A 19,052-nucleotide genomic window follows, 5' to 3' on the forward strand; every position below is an offset into this window, starting at 1 on the left:
TTCTAAATATTCCACACATCCTGAAACGTAAAAAAAAAATATATATATATATATATATATCTTGTTAAAAATGATGCTGCTTTTCTCATTTTCAATGTATTTTAATTGGTCCGAAAAGACATATTTGTCTGTGAAAAAAAAAAGTAAAAGAATGATTCGATCATATGCCATTTTAATAAAGTAATATTCCAATTACAAATGCTCTGTCTCTGCATTTCCTGTTTTTGAATCAACCTCATTTCATTGTGTCATTGATGTGGCGTGCAGAAGCAGGAACGTGAAGGAACTCCCTTTTCATTTCCTTTGGATGTTAAAAAAAGTCAAGTTCCTCCGTGAGTTTTACTAAGCATCTTCTGATGCGAAAACAAATGAAACAGGAAGAGTAAAATAGTTGCTTAATGATGACATCAATCTCACTACAATTCTCATTCTCTCCCTAAATTCCCTAAGTTTGACCCTGAGGTGGCTTTCAATATTTTTCATTTCAATTTATTTAGCTAATTTGCAATTTACATGTAACTGTGCATAAAGTGGTATAATCTGCACTCAGCTTTGCTTTGGAGTTTTATTTTGGAGGTTTATTTTACAAATATGACTACCTTACGGTTAACTATATTGCGTAATATATAATATGAATCGTTTTTCTTTTCACAGACAGCTGGACACCACAGACAACCAAGGAGAATATGTGGAAGTAAGGCTTTTTTTCTTTCTCTTAGCAAGAAGTCACTCGGTAAAGTGTATTTAAACTAGGCAAATCTCTCATCCTTACTAAGTAGGAGTTGGAAAGAATTCTGTAAATAATTCTATCTATTACTCCAATTTGTCTGTTCTTTGAGGCTTCCTCCTGACAACTTGCTGAATATGGTTATTTCATGCTTAATTAGGCAAAATCCCTGTATTCATTAACTAAATGCACCATTTGGTGATGTAATAAGAAATTAATCTAATGAGTACTTTTGGAATGTGCTGATTTGGTGCAAAGTAATGTCCTTCCTGTTCCTGCCCTTATTTACAGTCATTAAGATATTAGATTCTGCATTTAATTGCTGTGTAGTGAAGTCTCCTGCCTCTAGATGGAGCTGTAAACTGCTCTTCATCTCCTGAAGCTCTGTGTAAGGGAAGGTTAGGTGTGGCCAGGCTCACATGAGCCTTCAAAACACATGCACATTCTCATTTACACACACACTGTATAAAATATGTGCACACAAATACTGAAACTTCCTCTTTGTCTGTGACATATGCACACAGTCTAATGGATGGGAATTGTGATGAAGTAAACAATTCTGATTCCTTAATTCATTTAGTACTTCGGAGAAACAAACATGCCAAATGTAACAGTTCGTCATTCATTCACTTGTATTTCATTATAACAAAAATTCTGGAAAGATAATGTGTGTCTTTACATAACGTCTTATAAACAACCAGTAATTAACTAATGATTAAAAAGTACACTATGCAAATTAAAAAAACGGAAGATTGTTATGGTTGTGCTTCAGCTCTGAGTGACTGTGTTACCGTTCACAATAGATAAAGATTGACAATCAACTCTGTTAGTGAGCTATATATGTCAATTTATCTGTTCAATAAAATACCTTACTCATCTGTTGAATAATAAAAACAGAACATACAACATTTCAAATCCCTCAGTTCTCGACATCTCCAAAAAGCCAAACCAATGTTGTTTCTTGTTTTATTACGAGCTCTGTCACATTCTCTTTTTGCCAGCAGATTCTCCTTTGTTTGTTTAAAACGGATGATTCCCTGGAGGTTGGAGATTTGGCTGCTCCATGTCAACCTTTCTCACTCTTTGTTACAACCTCTCCCACACACACTATACATGAATCAATGTAGCCGGAGCAATTTTCTGTATTTACAGATATGACGATGTGACGAGTGATGCATGTACTCAATTTCCCAGTAAAATATAAACACTTATAATAGGCTTACCCTAGTGAATCACGGTAAGACAAAAATACATTTTGGAAGAAGAATTGATGATGTATTGACTTATTATTTAAATGTTGTACATTTTGAACAAAAAAAGTTAAATCGTGTACCTTTAAGTCGCACAGACCTTACATTATAACATGATAAAACTTCTTGCTTTGGTTTTTAAAAATAATCTGATCACAGGAGCCATTTGTTTGTGATTTTGACAACACTAGTCATGCAGTATGTTTTTGGTTCACTAAAAAGAACCGGCTGATAAGAGTCATTCATTCAGAGATTGAACTGAGTAGAAGTGGTTTTTGATTCCCATAGACTTTACATTGAAAATCAAATAGCAACATGGTCGTAGCAGCTATGGGGCAATTGAGGTCCAGATCTCGGTAAATTTTTCATATTAATAAATAAAAGGTGAAGTCCTCTGAATTACTAGTTAGCCGTTTAAAACATCTATGAGTGTCTGCATGTATAATTCAGTCTAGACAGTTTGCCATAGATTGTTTATCATCTGTGGTGTGAGAACGATGGAGAGTGAATAGGGCTTGAAAGAGAGAAACCCAATAATCTTCATTATATTATCTGTAAGAAACGGTATAAAAAAACAGTAGCATAATAACACTAGTAAACTTGAACAAGTGGGTTACAGAATGAAATAAGCTAAATATGCAAACACTGACAATGAAAAAGGTTCAGTTTTGTAGTTAACCTTTCACAAAGTCATGCTAAAAACATTCATACTGTTAGAGCACTGACAAAGTTCTTATTACTTATCCATAGAGTAATAAGTATTGTTGCATGAATAATAATAAAAAAGCCTAAAATAAAGTCTTATCAAAGTGTTATGTTATCAAGGTATAATTTATTTATGTCCTTCCCCCAAAACAGACAGAACAGAGACAGAGAGTAGCAAAAAGATTCTGACAAAATACATTAGTGCATTTGTAGGTTTTATTGTATATTTTATTATATTTTCTTAACATCACACCCCAGACCTTTCTAATTTTAATCCTTAAAATACTTTCCATCATTTAACCATAATTACTCGAAACTGCCTAGGTCTAGCATTTTTTTTTTTTTTTTTTACCTTCTATAGTTTTATTCATGTTTTTTGTTAGACAACCTGTCCATGTTGGTATGTGTCAAATTTGACTAGTTTCTACCAAGTGACAGATGAATCTGCAGTACATTTGTATTAGTTTGATTGGATGCACAGCCTCCTTTCCCTCCATTCCTTGGATGCCTCTCTTCTCTGCCACAATATGAAAGTTTAATGGTGTCTGAGTTAAAATGAGTCTCTGCCCTGAATGTTCACTGTAATGGCAAAAAACAGCTCTGTCAACTGGAAACAGAGATGAACAACTGGTCTTCGCTCCAGAACAGAGCGTTCCCGGAGGCCCAGACACTTGAGGTGTTCGTGGTTGCATTCTTCCATTCAGCCGTTGATACGCAATATTTATTTTCTGCTGGGCTGCCATCTCATTATCTCGGCTATTCCTAGATCTCACACCTTTCCCAACACCTTAGGATTGAACTCCTAACCTTTCTGCTTGCCGCTAACACCAATTAGCAGTTTCCTCTCAATAATTGTATCACTGAAAATTCTACTGAAAGATACCAAAGCTGATCTCTCATAAGAGCACTACTGTAGTTTGTACCACAGTGTTTATACGGTACTCCCACAGTAATACCATGAATCTACTTGATACTTGTCCAAAAACAAAAAATCATATTATTTTCATTGTACCATATCTAGTAGCATGGTATTGCCATTATACCATGTCCATTTATGTTACATTTTAGCATGGTTTCATTTGTATCGAAATTAACTGAAATTTGTACTTAAAGGCCCACTGAAGTGCTTTGAAATATGCAGCATTATTCGATGTGTTGACGTAATTTCCACTGAAGCAGGAAGACAGTGCGAGACATGTCGAACAGCTCCTCCCCTTTTTTAAAATAGCCAATAGCGCTTTAGTTTATATCACAGCTCGACCAGAGCCGTTGAGCTCGGTAAAGCCACAGTTTCCTTAATCTCTAACCGTTTCTTCTCCTATCTCCTCCATATCACTTTAAAGTACAGCATTCTGTGCAGAATTCAAATGTGTCCGATACATTTTGTGGTCTGCGCCGACTCGACTCGCGCATATGATCTGCTGTGTGCTATTGTATCTCTTGACCAGAGCAGACTGTGTGCGCTGCGGCAGTTCCCGTAACACTAACGTGAAACCAGACTTCATTCAGTCTCAGGTCCTTCTTTCAATGTTTTTTGTGGGTTTTTATTGTGCACCAGACGAAGATCATAATTTAGATTGCTTAGTAAAGTAACAGCACCATCTCCTCAACAAGCTGCATGATTAAAAAATGGCAATAGCAATAGTGGTGCATAAGAAGAACGAGATATGGATAGGTGAAGTAAGTGAAGAAAGATAGGCAATGAATTGAAAGACAAAGTGATGTAAACTCAGCTGGTGAAAGATGGAGGTTGTGATACCCCTCTTTTTCCACTCCCTCCTGTTTTTCAGCATGGAAATACATAAAGAACAGCCAGTTATTCCATTTAAATCAAATTACTATACACAGCTCTGCATTGATTATACTGTAAATTGACTAGACCTCACACACTAACATGGTCTTCTGCTACAGATAACCAAATGACCAAACTGCTTGATCAGCAAAAGCAGTGCCGACCTGGGGAAGAGCCATTGCATGGCTACTACAATACCCAGAATTCCAAGGGGGGCAAGCTCATTAATGTTAATGAGAAGGGGGAGGTGAGGCGTTCAGGCCCTGTAGGCAGACGGAGAGAGAGACAAACCCCCTCCACCTCCTCATTATCAGTTCGCTCATAGAGTCTAGCTCCTCTCCATTGTACCACTGCACCCTGCCTGCAGGACACTCACTGTGTAATTAATATTTAACCGAGAGAGAGATTGAATGAAAGATTGAGGAGGGGTTGTGAAGGAAAATCCATGATCAGCATAGATACACACAACAGCGTGATACCGAAAACAAGAAATAGAGAGGGAGCTCAGAAAGTAGAGATCTGGGACAGAGAGGAAGGCAAGAAAAATTGAGTTCTCTTTATTATCACAGTTGTTTCTCCTAGACATGACACATGTTATTTCCCCTGTAGCAGTGAGATTAAATCAAATTTAGCTAAATGCTACTTTTCAGATTTCTTTCTCTTTTAGAGTTTCAGAAGTGATCTGTTCCTTTATCTCAAATACTGCCAATTTTAAGTACATTTATAGGCAGCAATTTCATCTCTCTCAAAAATCTGTCTGTGGTTGCCATATGTTTGTCACCATGTGTGTGTCATGTGAGACTCCTCATCATATCTGTGGAAATAGCATGAAATCCTTTTTTCATTGCATGATCTCATGAGACAAACACACCATAACATATTTAACCCACACAATGGATTACACCTCTATCTTTTACTCTTTAAGCGCTTCAACTTGACATTCATCCTCCTTTTGTCTTAGGCTGATGAGGGTTCAACATGAACTTAACATGTTCTGAGCGGATTATCTGCAAATTCACAATAGCATCAGTGAGATTTCTTTGCAGAATGGGCTTCGTCTAATTATATCTTTTGTTTTTTCATTGTGTGACTTCCCTAGTTGATACTGTAAGCATCATTGCTTAGTAAGCTTGTTACAGAACCAAATGTATAGACTCAAAATACTGATGTGATCCTTACAGACACAGTGCTTGTCCAGCAGGTGTGTCGTACTGCTCCTGGAGGGCCACTATCCTTCAGAGTTTAAATCCTAATTAAACGCATCAAAACCAGCTAATCAAGGTCTTTAGCATTGCTACAAACTTACAGGCAATTGTGTTGCAGCAGGAACGGGATTGGACTTCCCTAATTTAATGGGATAGTTTACCCAAGAATGATAATTTACTCACCCTTATATAATTCCGTACTTGTATGACTGACTTTCTTCCATGGAACACAAAAGGAGAAGTTTTGAGGAATGTCCAGAATGTGAATGGGGATGGATGCTGTTGAGCTCTAAGTATAAAAAGAAACACCACAATTGTAGTCCATTTCAACTTGTATACTGTATTCCACATCTTATGAAGCCATATGATTTTATGTGACTGAAATTTTCGTAATTTTTCTCTGATATTCTTCCTCAACCACTGTAGCTCTCTAATCTAATTTGCACATATTCAAACTTGACATGGCATGTTTGGTTACAAGACATGCAAGATCCATTGCCATTCGTTGTAAAACCTGCCAAGTCTTGATACGTAAAGTTTGAATATGCAGAAGCACAAATAATATTTGAGAGCTATTACAGAGGGAACGATTGTCTTGTGAATAACTAATTAACTTTAAGCCTATTCCTTTTTGGCAAATGACAGTCTTTCCTTTTTTTTTGGATGAACTATTCCTTTAAGAATGCTGCTTCCAAAGCTTTCAGTTGGTTGCCATAGCAAGGCGTCCATTTTGATGTCACAATAGTCCCCAGGGAGAAAACGCCCCACCCTAGACTGCTGTGCCAGAGTCAGACTCATTTTATCTGGAGTAAATATGTGAGCGTGGGTAGTATCCAATAGGGAATATTCAAAGACTGAGGCTCATTAGCAGGTTTTTACTACGTTCCTAGAAAACATAATTTCATTTCCAAGCACAACTCAGATTCTAAATAGATCCTGCATGCCCATACCTACAACATTCACTCCCGTTTTTTGTATTTTTTCTTTTTTTACTTGTACACAAACAGTCATGTGTGCCTGGATTTAACTATTTTCTCTGCTTGTGCGACTCAGTGGGTGTGGAAGAGTGTATGTGCATGAGGGTGATTGTCCATAGACTGACTGCCCCCCTCCTGCTTTTCTTTTGCAGTCTTTCAAACCAGAATAAAAGGGAAAATTCCTTTGAGTAGGTACTGAATGCGTGCACCACATACCCCCCCCCCCCCCCCCTCTCTCTCTCTCTCTCTCTCTCTCTCTGTCTCTCTCCCCCCAGCATTGTTTGGAGCCCTGGAGGAGGGGGTGGGTGGGGTCTCAGTGCCTGCAAGCATCTCTCTCTTTCTACATCCCTCTCTCTCCCCCTCCGTCCCTCCCCCCTCCCGCTGCTTTCATCCAAGAGCGATGAGGTAATCCCTGCCAGCGCTGTGAAGCATAGCAAGCGCTAGAGTGAGAGTAAGAGGCAGTGGAACTGAGTGGGAGAGATACATTGAAAGTCAGAGAGGGAGAGAGAGAGATCGAGACATTGAGAAGGGAGAGAGAGGAAGCCGGTGCAGATCTGGGATGATGCTGGCTCCAGTGGAACAGCGATAGCACTGATCAGTTGCGGCAGTGGCTTGAGCACGGGGTGAACGCTAGGAGACAGGGCATGACCCAGGGCTTCTAGTGGACTCCAGGGGTGGACGAGCCGAAGAAAGGAGGACCGGAGCCATGACGGAGAGATGCAGCCTGTGGAGTGCCCTGTCAGCGGCTGCCTGCTGCTTCTACAGGGGCTCCTTCATGCAGGTGCAGGTGAGAGGGGGGCTCCCCCTGAATGCTTATGTGTGTGAGCATGCAGCCACAGAGTATGTTCATCAATATGCTGTGTGATGCGTGAGAAAAGGTGTGGATCTGGATTACATCATCTCTAAATGTGCCATGAGGAGTTCCTGCATGAGAAGTAGAGGAAGATGCATGTCACATTTCCAGTGTGTAGTGGTGTATGTAAGCGTACATATTGAATGCTCTGTTCAGGGCATCTGCTTGCAGGGAAGGGTGCCCCTCAGGGCTATGTGTTTGGCCCGGGACAATTGTGCAAACCCAACAACTGTGTCATTCCACCAGCCTGGTCTATGATATCACTGCACTGTGTGTGTGTGTGTGTGTGTGTGTGTGTGTGTGTGTGTGTGTGTGTGTGTGTGTGTGTGTGTGTGTGTGTGTGTGTTTGTGTGTGTGTGTGTGTGTGTGTCTGTGTGTGTGTGTCTGTGTCTGTGTCTGTGTCTGTGTCTGTGTCTGTGTGTGTGTGTGTGTGTGTGTGTGTGTGTGTGTGTGTGTGTGTGTGTGTGTGTGTGCCGACTGGGCTCAGCTCACTTTGGCTCAGCTGTAACACTAGTGCTGATGATGCACAGTTAGATGAACGGGCAGGCAGGGCTCTGTTGTCACCCTGTGGTTATGTAGTGGATTGTAATGGGGCTCAGGAAAGAGGAGAATGCATCAAAGTAGCTCTGGAGGTCATGCTTTTTATATCTGAAAGCAAAGATATATTGTTTCATGCAAGGCTCAGAATACAAAAAAAACTCTGAGTTACTCTGTCGAGATCTGATACATGATCTCAGAACAACATAGGATTTCAGTGGGAAGGCTGGGAAAGGGGAATGGGTGTCGTCTAATTGTCCTCTATTTCAGCCAACTTGGACTGGTTAACAACAGTACAATTTTGGCTCTGAGTTTGGGTGGTGCATAAGCACTATAGAAAGAAGGACGATACTTGTTTACCTCATTTACTTTTCTCACCCTCTGTTTGTTTTTCCTGTTCCCTTTAAAAGCTAAACAGCGGGCCTTTAAGCTGATGAAATTATAGTGTTTTGCACTTCAGAGTCCCAGGGTCTTACTATAACTGCACAACTAGGTGCAGATGGTAAAATGTGTCCCTAAAAACAAAATGTTTACAGTGCATTTTAGCATAAGTTATAGACAGTTCAACATTGTACAGGAAAAACTCTTTGCTAGTATGTATACAGTACAAACTTAGAGCAAGCCATATACACACAGTATAAGCACACCTCACAGTTTTGACAATTTGGCATTTACTATGAACAAAATGAAAATACTCAAATCCATGTAGGGGCCAAAGAGGTCCATAGACTGTCTGTAATGATGTATATGTTCATCCCATTGGCCACCTGAGCTCAGAGCACACCAGGAGGAGATGGTGGTGTCTCAGCTGTAGATTGATAATAGTCATTTTGAGTTGATTTTCACATGCAGAAAAACAGACAGTGAATAATTTCTTTGTGATTTGAATTCTTTCAAGTAGCTTGACCTTGTGTGTACCTTTGAGTTAAACAGATTTTTGCTTTACAGTTTATGGAATTTTCAGGGTAGTGGTATAGGTAAATATTTTGGTCGGTATAGTAATTTGTATAGCTTGGCCCCAAGTAACTCAAGCCCTAACTTCTAAACAAAATTCTAAACCAGTCATAAGACTTTGCTTGCAATTTGTCCAAAAAAGTCCTGCCTTATCCTTAGACTTGGGTTTAAGTACCGGTTTGGACCCAGAGATTTAGTGTGGAGTTCTCCCAGTGATCTCAGATTTGTCCCTGGATCAACCTCATTACCAGTGAAGATGGTGCAGTCTTGATTTAAATTGGGCTAGGGTACTGCGTGTTTATCAGGGACAGCATCAACCCTAAATCCCCCATCTGTCTCTTGCAGTTGCACTTTGATTGTTTCATCTTAATCCCCCTATTCTCTGCCGGCTGGCAGCTCGACCGTCCTTTCGCCTGTTACCCCACTTTTTCTATATGTGGTGATGCCAGTTTTAACCCCAGGGGTCGGGAACCACATTCACACTGGGGGTCTGAAACGAATACCCTGTTACCATTAACACAGATTCCAGATACATTAAGTCTAGTGTAATTGTCTGCTTTGTTGGGTTGTCGCTCTAATCTGGTGCGTGATTCAGTTGCATAGATTCCCCCTCAACCTCTCTCCCTTTCCAGCCATTAGAAAAAAAATTATAATTGCATCAAATATTCAGGGGAACTCTCCCCTCTTTCTTTCTTTCTTTCTTTCTTGTCTTTTTCTTATGTTTTCCTTTCTATCCCTTCCAAATCCTCGCCGGTGCTGCTGTCTCTTCCCCAGGGCTGCGGCGGCTTAGCAGCTGTTAAACAGAAAAGTTCGAGAGTAAATCTTCCTGTTACTGAATGTGAGGATAACCTTATTACGCAGGGCTGTTTTCTCTCCTAATGAACGCCGCTAGGATTTTTATATACCTCCCCCCAAACTGTTTCTGTACCAATTTCTTCTCATCCCTTTGATAATGTGGTTGAACTAGAAGTCCCTCAGAGACTGGATTAGTCTTCATTCATATTGTGTATATTTCTCAGACTAATGATGTTTGTTCTGCTTTGCTTATCACACAAATTAAGATGCTGAAGTTGTCAGAAATGCTAAATTAGTCGCAGGCCATCTGTGCAAAAGTTGGATGTGTTTGTGTTTGTGTTTGTAAATCACACTGCCCTAACAAATGGCAACATTTCAACCATTCTAAAGTTTTCTGCTCCTATATACTTGCTCCGACACTCTGATACTTGCTGATGAGTTGAACCAGGTGTGTTTAATTAGGGAAACATTAAAAATATGCAGGGCTGTGGTACTCAAAGACAAGGGTTGGGAAACACTGGTTTATTTGAAGTGGCATTTCATTGTTTAAGCAAAGACTATATTCTCCTTTATCTTGAAATATGATTAAATACACAGAAAATTGTAGGCAAAGAAATCCATGTGGTGAAATGAGATGTGGTTCAGTCCTATAATTGCACTATATCTATGAAACTATGAGCTGGTTGTGTGCTTGTTTTTTTATTTATTTACATGTTAGTGGAATGGAAGTGGAATTAATGAGATCTTTTTTTCTATTATCTGAACAGAGATCATAGGGAGCTCTTTCATGGCTAGCCATCAGAAGTCTTTAATGCTTCCGTCCCTTTAAGAGAGTGGTGAGATCACAGAGAGCCGAAGAGACCCTTTCAGCTCAACTCTGTGCAGGTTTCACCATGTCTCTCTTCTATCCCTTCGTCGACTCATCCTCTCCACTGCTTTAATATCCAAGACAATCACATTGCAAATCCAATATGTCAGGGCAATTGGTTGTTAGCACTGAACAAGAAGTGTCTCTGTCTTAGGCATCCACAATCAGATGCTTCAGTGACAGTGGATTATCAACACCACCAGGAATTAATTTCCTCTGAAGTGAAAGAAAAGCCAGTATCATGAAAGAGATGTCCTAAAGTTTCAGTCCCTCAAAGGATCTGTTGAGCAGGTGGGACCAAAGGAAAGTGGGCTGGGAAGTGGTGTAGGCTGAAGTCAGGTCTCTTTTGTATGTCCACTTGACCTTTATCCTGGTTTGACCTTAGGTTCAATAGACAGCCGCATGCCCCTTTCCAGTTTACTGATAAAAGGGATGAATGCATGAGATTATGCATGTATATGAGAGGGATCTTCATTAGACTTCACAAGAAATATGCCCTCTCTTTTAAACTTCATTAGACAAAGGGGGCCTTGTCATTACTTGTTTTGGTCACAAGAGAAGGGACCACTTCAAGGCTATCAGTGGGGTCGGAGACAAGTAGAATCAATCATGCACGTAGAATACACTTGATCGTGAAGGAAGTTTGAGACATAGCTTGTCCTTTTGAACTTCTTTTTTAGCCTTGTTATTCTAAAACGGTGTTCTGTAAATGGCCTTATCTAGTGTTGAAAATATGGCCAGTACGCGACTTGACTTCATGGCTTATCAGTGCGCAGGGTTTAGTGCAAATAACCCTTTGTCTTTATAGTTTTGTGTGGTGATGTTATATCCATTTACGCTGTTGTTATGGTATTTGAAAAATCATGGACATTTCTTGTGTCAGGCATGCGTGAAACTGGGCATGCGTTTATCTTACTGTGTTTGAGCATGTGTTTGACCAGTTCAAGCAGGGACCATGCGTTTCCTATCTCTGTGACATTTGAGTACTAGTAACTTGTTGGACTCATAGTCGTCCATTAGGACTCCAAATTGTTCCTGTATGCATCATTGTATTACCATAGCACCCATTACTTTAGATGAGCCACAGTGAATTACTGTCAACAGCAGAGAATTGTGCCACGCTTGATAACACAATACATCAGAACAAACTTAAAAATGCATTTTATTGTCTGAGATTGAAGTGATACCACCCACCACACAGCAACCAAATCACCCTAAATGACAAATTGATGAGAAGTAAAGATTAGACAGTTAATTGCTGTAAATGAATTCAATTCCATTTCAGCAGCACCATGTCAAAGTGTGGTGTTAACAAAATTGAAATTGCGGCAGAAAACGGCATAGCTGAGTCTTTTAAGCTTCTTCAGACTGTTGTGTTGTCTGTATTAGATTAGTTATAGACTTGTGTAGAGCATGTAATCTCCAGTTTTGCATTGTATGTTAAATTGAATTAACCCAGTTTTGCTGGTAATGTGCAAGACCGGGACTCTAGTTATATTCATTGCCACATATTGGTGGAGATCCTCTATGAGAAGCAGTATGAGGAAGAGGACTGCACATTTTCAAACGTCCAGAAGAGTGGATTTCTCCACTCCGAAGATCCTGGAAAGAATCACGTTCATATGCCTCTACAGCAACTACAGAAAAAACAATGACATCATGTACAGGGTGGAGAAAGAGAGCGAGAGAAGAGAGACATTGACATCACAGTGGGATATTGATTGCTAATACCTAGTGTGTGGTATGGTTTCGCACATGTTGAAAAGGGTTAGTGTATGTCCAGTGGAGTGCGCTAAGTGGCACCCCACTCACACGCATGCAGTCTGGTGTGTGTTTATCTGTGTAAGGAAGCTCCTCAGCACTCTCCATCTTTACTCAGTTCCCCCAACTCCAGGAGGAGTGCATCATCTGCAGTGTCGCCATGGTGACAGCCTCACGCTCCAGGACAACCCCAACCCCCGTATCCCAACCCCCATCAGAGACGCACTGATTAGGTTGCTCCAGTCACCATGTGGCTGCGTGTAAATGTGTGTGTAATGAATGTGTGAACACCGTTAAGCCTGCTGGTGCAGACATTAGCGTGTGTGCGCGTGGGTTTATGCACACCTGAGCTGCATGAAAAAGGCCCTGGGCTCCACACTTTTTTCTCATCCCATTATAAACTCCCATTAGCACTTCATTCTAGTGTATGTCTGAAGTATCATTATGCTGGGACAGTTTAACAGTGTACCGCTAAAATGCAACCTTAGCTGTGAGGTCACGGGCCACCCGCCAATAAATGCCCCTCCCCAGCTGCACATGAATGAAAGTGAGATCTCAGCACTCTGCCACCGTTTACGCTGCCAGCCAATGGCGTGCGCCGCTGCGGAGCTCTCCGGAAGAGATGACATCATCTCCAGCCAATCGTAGCGTAGCTCAAGGGCTGACTGCTGCAGGCTCAACAATGCGATGAGATATACAGAGAGAGTGTCTCACTGAGGTGAGATAGAGAGAAAGAGGCAGAAATGCAAGGAAGCATGTTGCAATATCTTTTCGTTCACTGCAAACACCAGATATGATGTTGAAACGACCTCAAACGCATTCTGGGTGCTATCAGGGGCAGATGACAGAAGGGCAGGAGTGTGTGTGTATGACAGTGATATCCCTCTGTGACCTGCCAGCCGGCATTACGAGGCAGATCTTCTTGTCAATGTGTGTGTATGTGAATTCCTACTGGGACGATACGACTACTTGCCCAGGGGTTGCTGACCACACTGAATGTCTGTATGTTCAATACGCAGTGGATTTTAACATTCAGTAAACACTTCATAACCTAAGCCAGAGCAGCTACATTTACATGTGCTTATGTGACAAGGAATAAAAACAGACCTCGCCTTTTTTTCGTGCTCTTTCTCTCTCTCGGCCTGAAACATACTCTATGCAAGTATACAAATGCAGATGCGAATGCTTAGCCAATGTTTAGTGTGTTGTCCAGTGGTCGTTGATGCTCTTTCTTGGAAACTCTAATTGACATTTAATTGTTTCAATGCTAAAAGTTGCTGTTAGTGTGAATGGTGCTTTAATGTGTGTTTTTTGCATTACTTCAGCTTGTAACAAACCTCGGTATTTAGGGTATTTACCTTAAATTTTCAATGCTGTGGAACTAAATTAGATATTTGGGAAGTCCACAAGGTCCCCAAATTAGTTAATCTAACGAGAAAACTGAACACAGAAACAGACATATTATGACAATGCTAGCTCTAGCATCCTTTTTGGCAGTGCTGAGATTAAAATTTGTATTTGTGTTGGATTATTAATTGCATTCTGACAAATTTTGTAACACAATTGTGTGTGAAATTGAGCTTGCATTCACACATCCCTTTTCTTTTTCTAAATAATGTAATGATCAGATGTGCTTATCTTTAATGTCAGCACATCGATAGGTCATCACTATTTGTATAGGAGTTTATGTGTGTGTGTAGGGACAGTTTTGACACATCAGTGACAGCTACGCTTCCCCTTGCCCTGATGTCCTTCTGAATGCTGATGTGTGTGTATTGATCAGAGAAAGTGATGAGCATGTGTATGCATCACGTCGTTACTCACTTGATAGTCATCACTGAAAAAGAGATGTGCTGAGGCACACTCTTACACACAGGCTACGATCACAGATGCAGTTTAATGTGGCCCAATTATCCTAGAGTTTGGATGATGGTGTGAACAACAGAAATCAATGACATTTGACATTTTCAATTCTAATCTGGGCCACTTTCATTGCAGTGTGTCATCATTGTGAAAAGTTCGGTTGTAATTCGTGTGATTTGACATTTAGAGCAGTACTCCATCTGAACATAATTTCCCTTTATTTTTTTAATCAATAAAACTCACACACTGATAGTTTTTCCCCTACAGATCTTTTTTTTTCTCCCCTTACCCTCATAATTAATGGATATGTCAGTATAACCGAGGCCAGCTAGTAAAGAGGCGCACATGCGACTGATGCTAGAGGCAATGGTTTTTATTTTCCATGTTAGTGCACCCGCCATGCCGGAAACGCCGGATCAAATTCCCGCTTGGAGCGAGGCAAGTATAGCTGGAGGAGTTACATTGGTGCCGTGACCCGGTAGGAGTGAGGTTTAGGGGGGTGAGTGTAACGGAGGCCAGCTAGTAAAGAGCTGTGCAAGTAAACCTCACTCCCTTGGCCTCAAGAGGCGATCTAGTGACTGACAATAGGGCTGTAGTAGTCCGGACTCGAGACCGTTTTTCTATGATCTCGGACTTGTCTCGGACTCGCTGGTATTCGGACTCGGACTTGTCTTGGTCTCGGCCACTGGTCTTGCCAAATATGGCTTTTGGTCTCGACCGAGTCCAGGTGTCTTTATCGTGTTCACAGTAAGCACACATAAAAGCCATTTATATGCGCGCCATTTATTTGCTCTGGTGTGAGCCGGGATTGCGCCAGAACCAGCCAGTCATCGAGACAAGATCAGCACGCGCACTCCCCGGAGTCTTAAGGCCGGTGACACACTGGCTGCGTGGTGTTGCAGACTGCCTGCGTGACACGCGCGTCTCAGGCGCGGCTTGAGCCGCGCGGAGAACGCGTGCATGCTAGAAATAGAACCAACGCCTATTTTTCACGCGACACGCAAGCGTGTTGGAAGCGTTTCCAGGCAAAATAGAATAGGAAAAGATGTTTATATGTTATTTTGTACACGAATACATATTAATAAATTACATTTTGATGGTTGCAAGTCTAGGTTTTGACATAAATTCAGATATAAATATGATTTAAAAATAAATAAATAAATAATTATCAATTTTCAAATATTGCACCTGTCAATACAGAACGAAATAGTCTGTAGTCTATTTTGATGTCAATACTGCTGACAGTGTCTTTAGGCTTTATATTTATGCTTAACATAAATATAGGGCTTCCACAACTCTCTCCCATATGTCGAACAAGGGTGATCCGTGTCAGCAGCGCCGTGTCAGACACGTTTCTGGTGTGCAAAGACACAGAAAACGCGACGCAGCCGCCACGCAGCTGACACGCAACAGAAACGCCACACTCACGCCACGCAGCCAGTGTGTCTCCGGCCAGCGCCGCGTCCATGCACTTCGTAAATGCAGAACTGTGTATTGATAAGCTTGCCCCTGGAAGGCATATCTCAAGAATGGCCTGTGATGGGGGGCTATCTGAGTGTGAAAGTATGCGTCTTTCAGATCCACAGTGAAACACTGCTATTATGAGGTATCACCATATGTCATCATTCTGTTTTCTTTAGATTAGAAAATTATATGATATCAAGGGGAATGTCTATACTTAAAAATCCTGGGTGTTGTGACACTGTTTTTGCTTCTAGATCAACAAATAATAACCCAAAATGATTGTCTTGATAATGTCTTGCACAAGACTTTTTTCCCTGTCCTGGACTCGGTCTTGACTCGGACTCGAACCTTTTTGGACTCGGTCTTGTCTTGGACTCGAACCTCTTTGATCTGGGTCTTGTCTTGGACTCGACTAGTCCTGGTCTTGGACTCGACAAAGGTGGTCTTGACACCGGAGAGGTTACATCAGTGTTTTGTGTGCCAGGTAGGAAAGTGTTGCATGTCCGGACTAGTGTTTGATATGGGCCACATTTAAAAGCTAATGTGAGCTACCTCGCAAGAAAATTGGATTTGAGCAGAGTATAAAAATAGCAAGATTTTTTGATTGCATAGCACACACACACACACACACACACACACATCAGCAAAGGTCAGAGAATGATCCGTTAACATTTCCTCAAAGCACAAACACTGCCAGTGCTTGACATGTGCTTCCTAAAGGCCATCTGAGCTTTTTCCGCCACTTCCTCTCATCTTTTTCTCCCTCTACCTCTCACTCCGAAGGTCTGAGAGATGGATGGTGGATATGATGGAAGATGCCTGTAAGGTTACACTCATAAATTCACTTGTATTGACCTTTCAAACCGCCCTTTCACTTTGAGATGGCACAGCGTTCCGCTCATATGAATCCGGAAACAGCCCATGAGATGAACTCAACAGGATTGAGTTTAGCATGTCAGATTAATTTTGAGTCTGTTGCCAATCAGATGAGTAGATCCGTGTTCATAGCCCTTTTACTTTTATTGTCTAACTGATGCTCCCCAGAAGTGCTGCCCAATGTCTTTTATTGAATTTGGTGTCTTCATAATTTCAGCTGGTACGTCTTCCAGGCTGTGTAATTAATCTACGGCTGACATTTATTGATTAATCAATTGGACGTGTCTTTATATTCCTTTGCCAACTCACCTCTCCTGCAGTTTTCTCCTCTGGGGCCGAGCCCAGTGCGGTGTTGTGGGATGTGCGGTTTATTTGAACATAAAACAGCCCTTGGCCTCACACTTTTACACTAGTCTAATGCTCACACATACAAATGCTGCTACTTTTCATAGACAGAGATGTTGGATTCTTAACCGTATTTGATGGGATTATATTGATGTGTTCTTAGACCCCACAATCCATCAATGCCTTGACCTTTTGACCCCTCACAGCCTGTAAATTGGCTCCTAATTGGTTGTTCTCTTAGAAAAACAGAAAGCAGAGGTGTCTCCGGATTGCAATGGCTCATTGTGACAGTTCATGAATATTAACGTTTTGTGCGGTCAGGTCAGGTGACTGTCAGTGTTGCAAAAATATTATGTCATTGGGAAAATAACTGCCCTTTCCAAACCTAGTGAGCTGGCTTGTTGTCTACTGCCTGCATATGTACTCACTGTGTTTGAAACAGGTATTATGAGTCAATTTATTTAACATCATTTTTTTTTTCCGCAAGGGTTGTATGTTGTTATTTGCATTTGGAAGTCATTCATTCTCAACAAGAGTTGGTGATTTGAGGCCATTTGAACAGAATCTGCTCAGTTGTGGCTTGACACCATTGATATGGGTTAGCACATGTTGCTAAGCTAACAATGTGGTGTTTTAATAATCAAAAATATAGAACAGACACATATTGGGTAAAAATATTTGCATTATTTTATGTTTAACTTTTTCAATACTAATTTCATTCAGTTTACAATAATGAAAAGTTGCTCACTCAGCTAGTCCACCATCTTTATTGTTTGGCACAGTAGTTTTTCTGGGCTTTCCGTATTAGCAAAGAATGTTGCCTTAAAATTTGACTTTTAAGTAGCGATTGAGCCTTCCTTTTGTATCCTGATATACATTTGTCTGTAAAGGATTATCAAATTAAAACAGTCAAGGGTGGGACTTGGTTCTATTGTTTGGTTCGAGGCAGATCTGAATGTGAACTTGCAATCATTTGGAAGAATAAGGGGACTAAATGATTGGAGAAGTCCAGCATATGTCACCATAGAGAAAACGTACTCGGTTACTAACGTAACCTCGGTTCTCTCTAGAGAGGGAACGAGTACTGCGTAATATCTCACGCTATGGGGAAAACCTCTTTTCCACGAGATATTGAAGCCAAAAATTATCCTTTAATTTTGATTAATGTAAAACGCTGTGCGGCAGCGTGCAGACATAGGCAAGACGGCTCGCGCGCCTATTGGCTGCCCTGCGGCAACAGCAGCAAGCCTATCGAGAGAGGCCCTGCGTGACGTGACATCCAATGGGGGTGCTTCGCGCCCATTTCGTCGCGTCCCGCCAGAATAGGCGTGGCCTTGGCCTATAAATACGCTCGACAGGCTGATACAAACTGGTTTTCAACGCTGAAGCGAACCAGCGCTGTTGTATGCACGGCAAGATACGCAGCACTCGTTCCCTCTCTAGAGAGAACCGAGGTTACGTTAGTAACTGAGTACGTTCTATTACGAGAGTATCTCTCGTACTGCGTAATATCTTACGCTATGGGGAACACAATGTAAGACGCCGTGCGTACTGGGATCCGACACCAAAGTCCCAAGGGCAGTAGCCCACCGTAGACTCACAGAGAGTCGGAGAAGAGAGGCTACCAGCATCATTCCCCACGAAATAGCATCCCATAGGAGCTAGTTATGTCAACAGTATATCCCGCAGACAGGGTGAACGCGTTCAGCCTGAACTGGGGAAAAATACGGGCTATTCAACACCCATGGAGCTGTTCCATCGATCAGCGAGCGATACTCAATCAAAACTCAGCATTCTGCGCCGGCGCAGCGGGACAGATAGTACTGAATTCTAGACCGACAGCAGCTTGGCCTGTAAGGCGGGAACTTCTAGGTTATAGAACCTTATAAATGTAGACGGCGAGGCCCAGCCCGCCGCCATACAGATATCATGCAAGGAAATCCCACTAGACCACGCCTACGAAGAGGCCACGCCTCTCGTGGAGTGGGCTCTGACACCCAAAGGACACTGCAGGCCCTTAGAAGTGTAAACCAGCGCTATGGCATCGACTATCCATCTGGATAGGCTCTGTTTTGATGCG

General features: G+C 41.5%; 1 protein-coding gene across 5 annotated transcripts in view; it reads left to right on the plus strand.

The window, feature by feature from the left end:
* Positions 1-19,052, plus strand: part of sh2d3ca (SH2 domain containing 3Ca) — a 63,412-nt gene that overhangs the window by 13,921 nt on the left and 30,439 nt on the right. For 3 of the 5 annotated variants that reach the window (XM_077243105.1, XM_077243103.1, XM_077243104.1), the window contains exon 3: positions 655-694. In XM_077243105.1, the coding sequence (XP_077099220.1) occupies positions 655-694 (40 nt within the window). Of the gene's footprint in view, positions 1-654; positions 695-6,971; positions 7,444-19,052 lie in introns of those variants that run through there. The other 2 variants (XM_077243107.1, XM_077243106.1) reach the window with 2 other exon arrangements.

This window comes from Siphateles boraxobius, unplaced genomic scaffold, assembly GCF_051911475.1.
Source record: "Siphateles boraxobius isolate OS27281-9 unplaced genomic scaffold, OSU_SipBor_1 25, whole genome shotgun sequence".
NCBI classification, from domain to species: domain Eukaryota; kingdom Metazoa; phylum Chordata; class Actinopteri; order Cypriniformes; family Leuciscidae; genus Siphateles; species Siphateles boraxobius.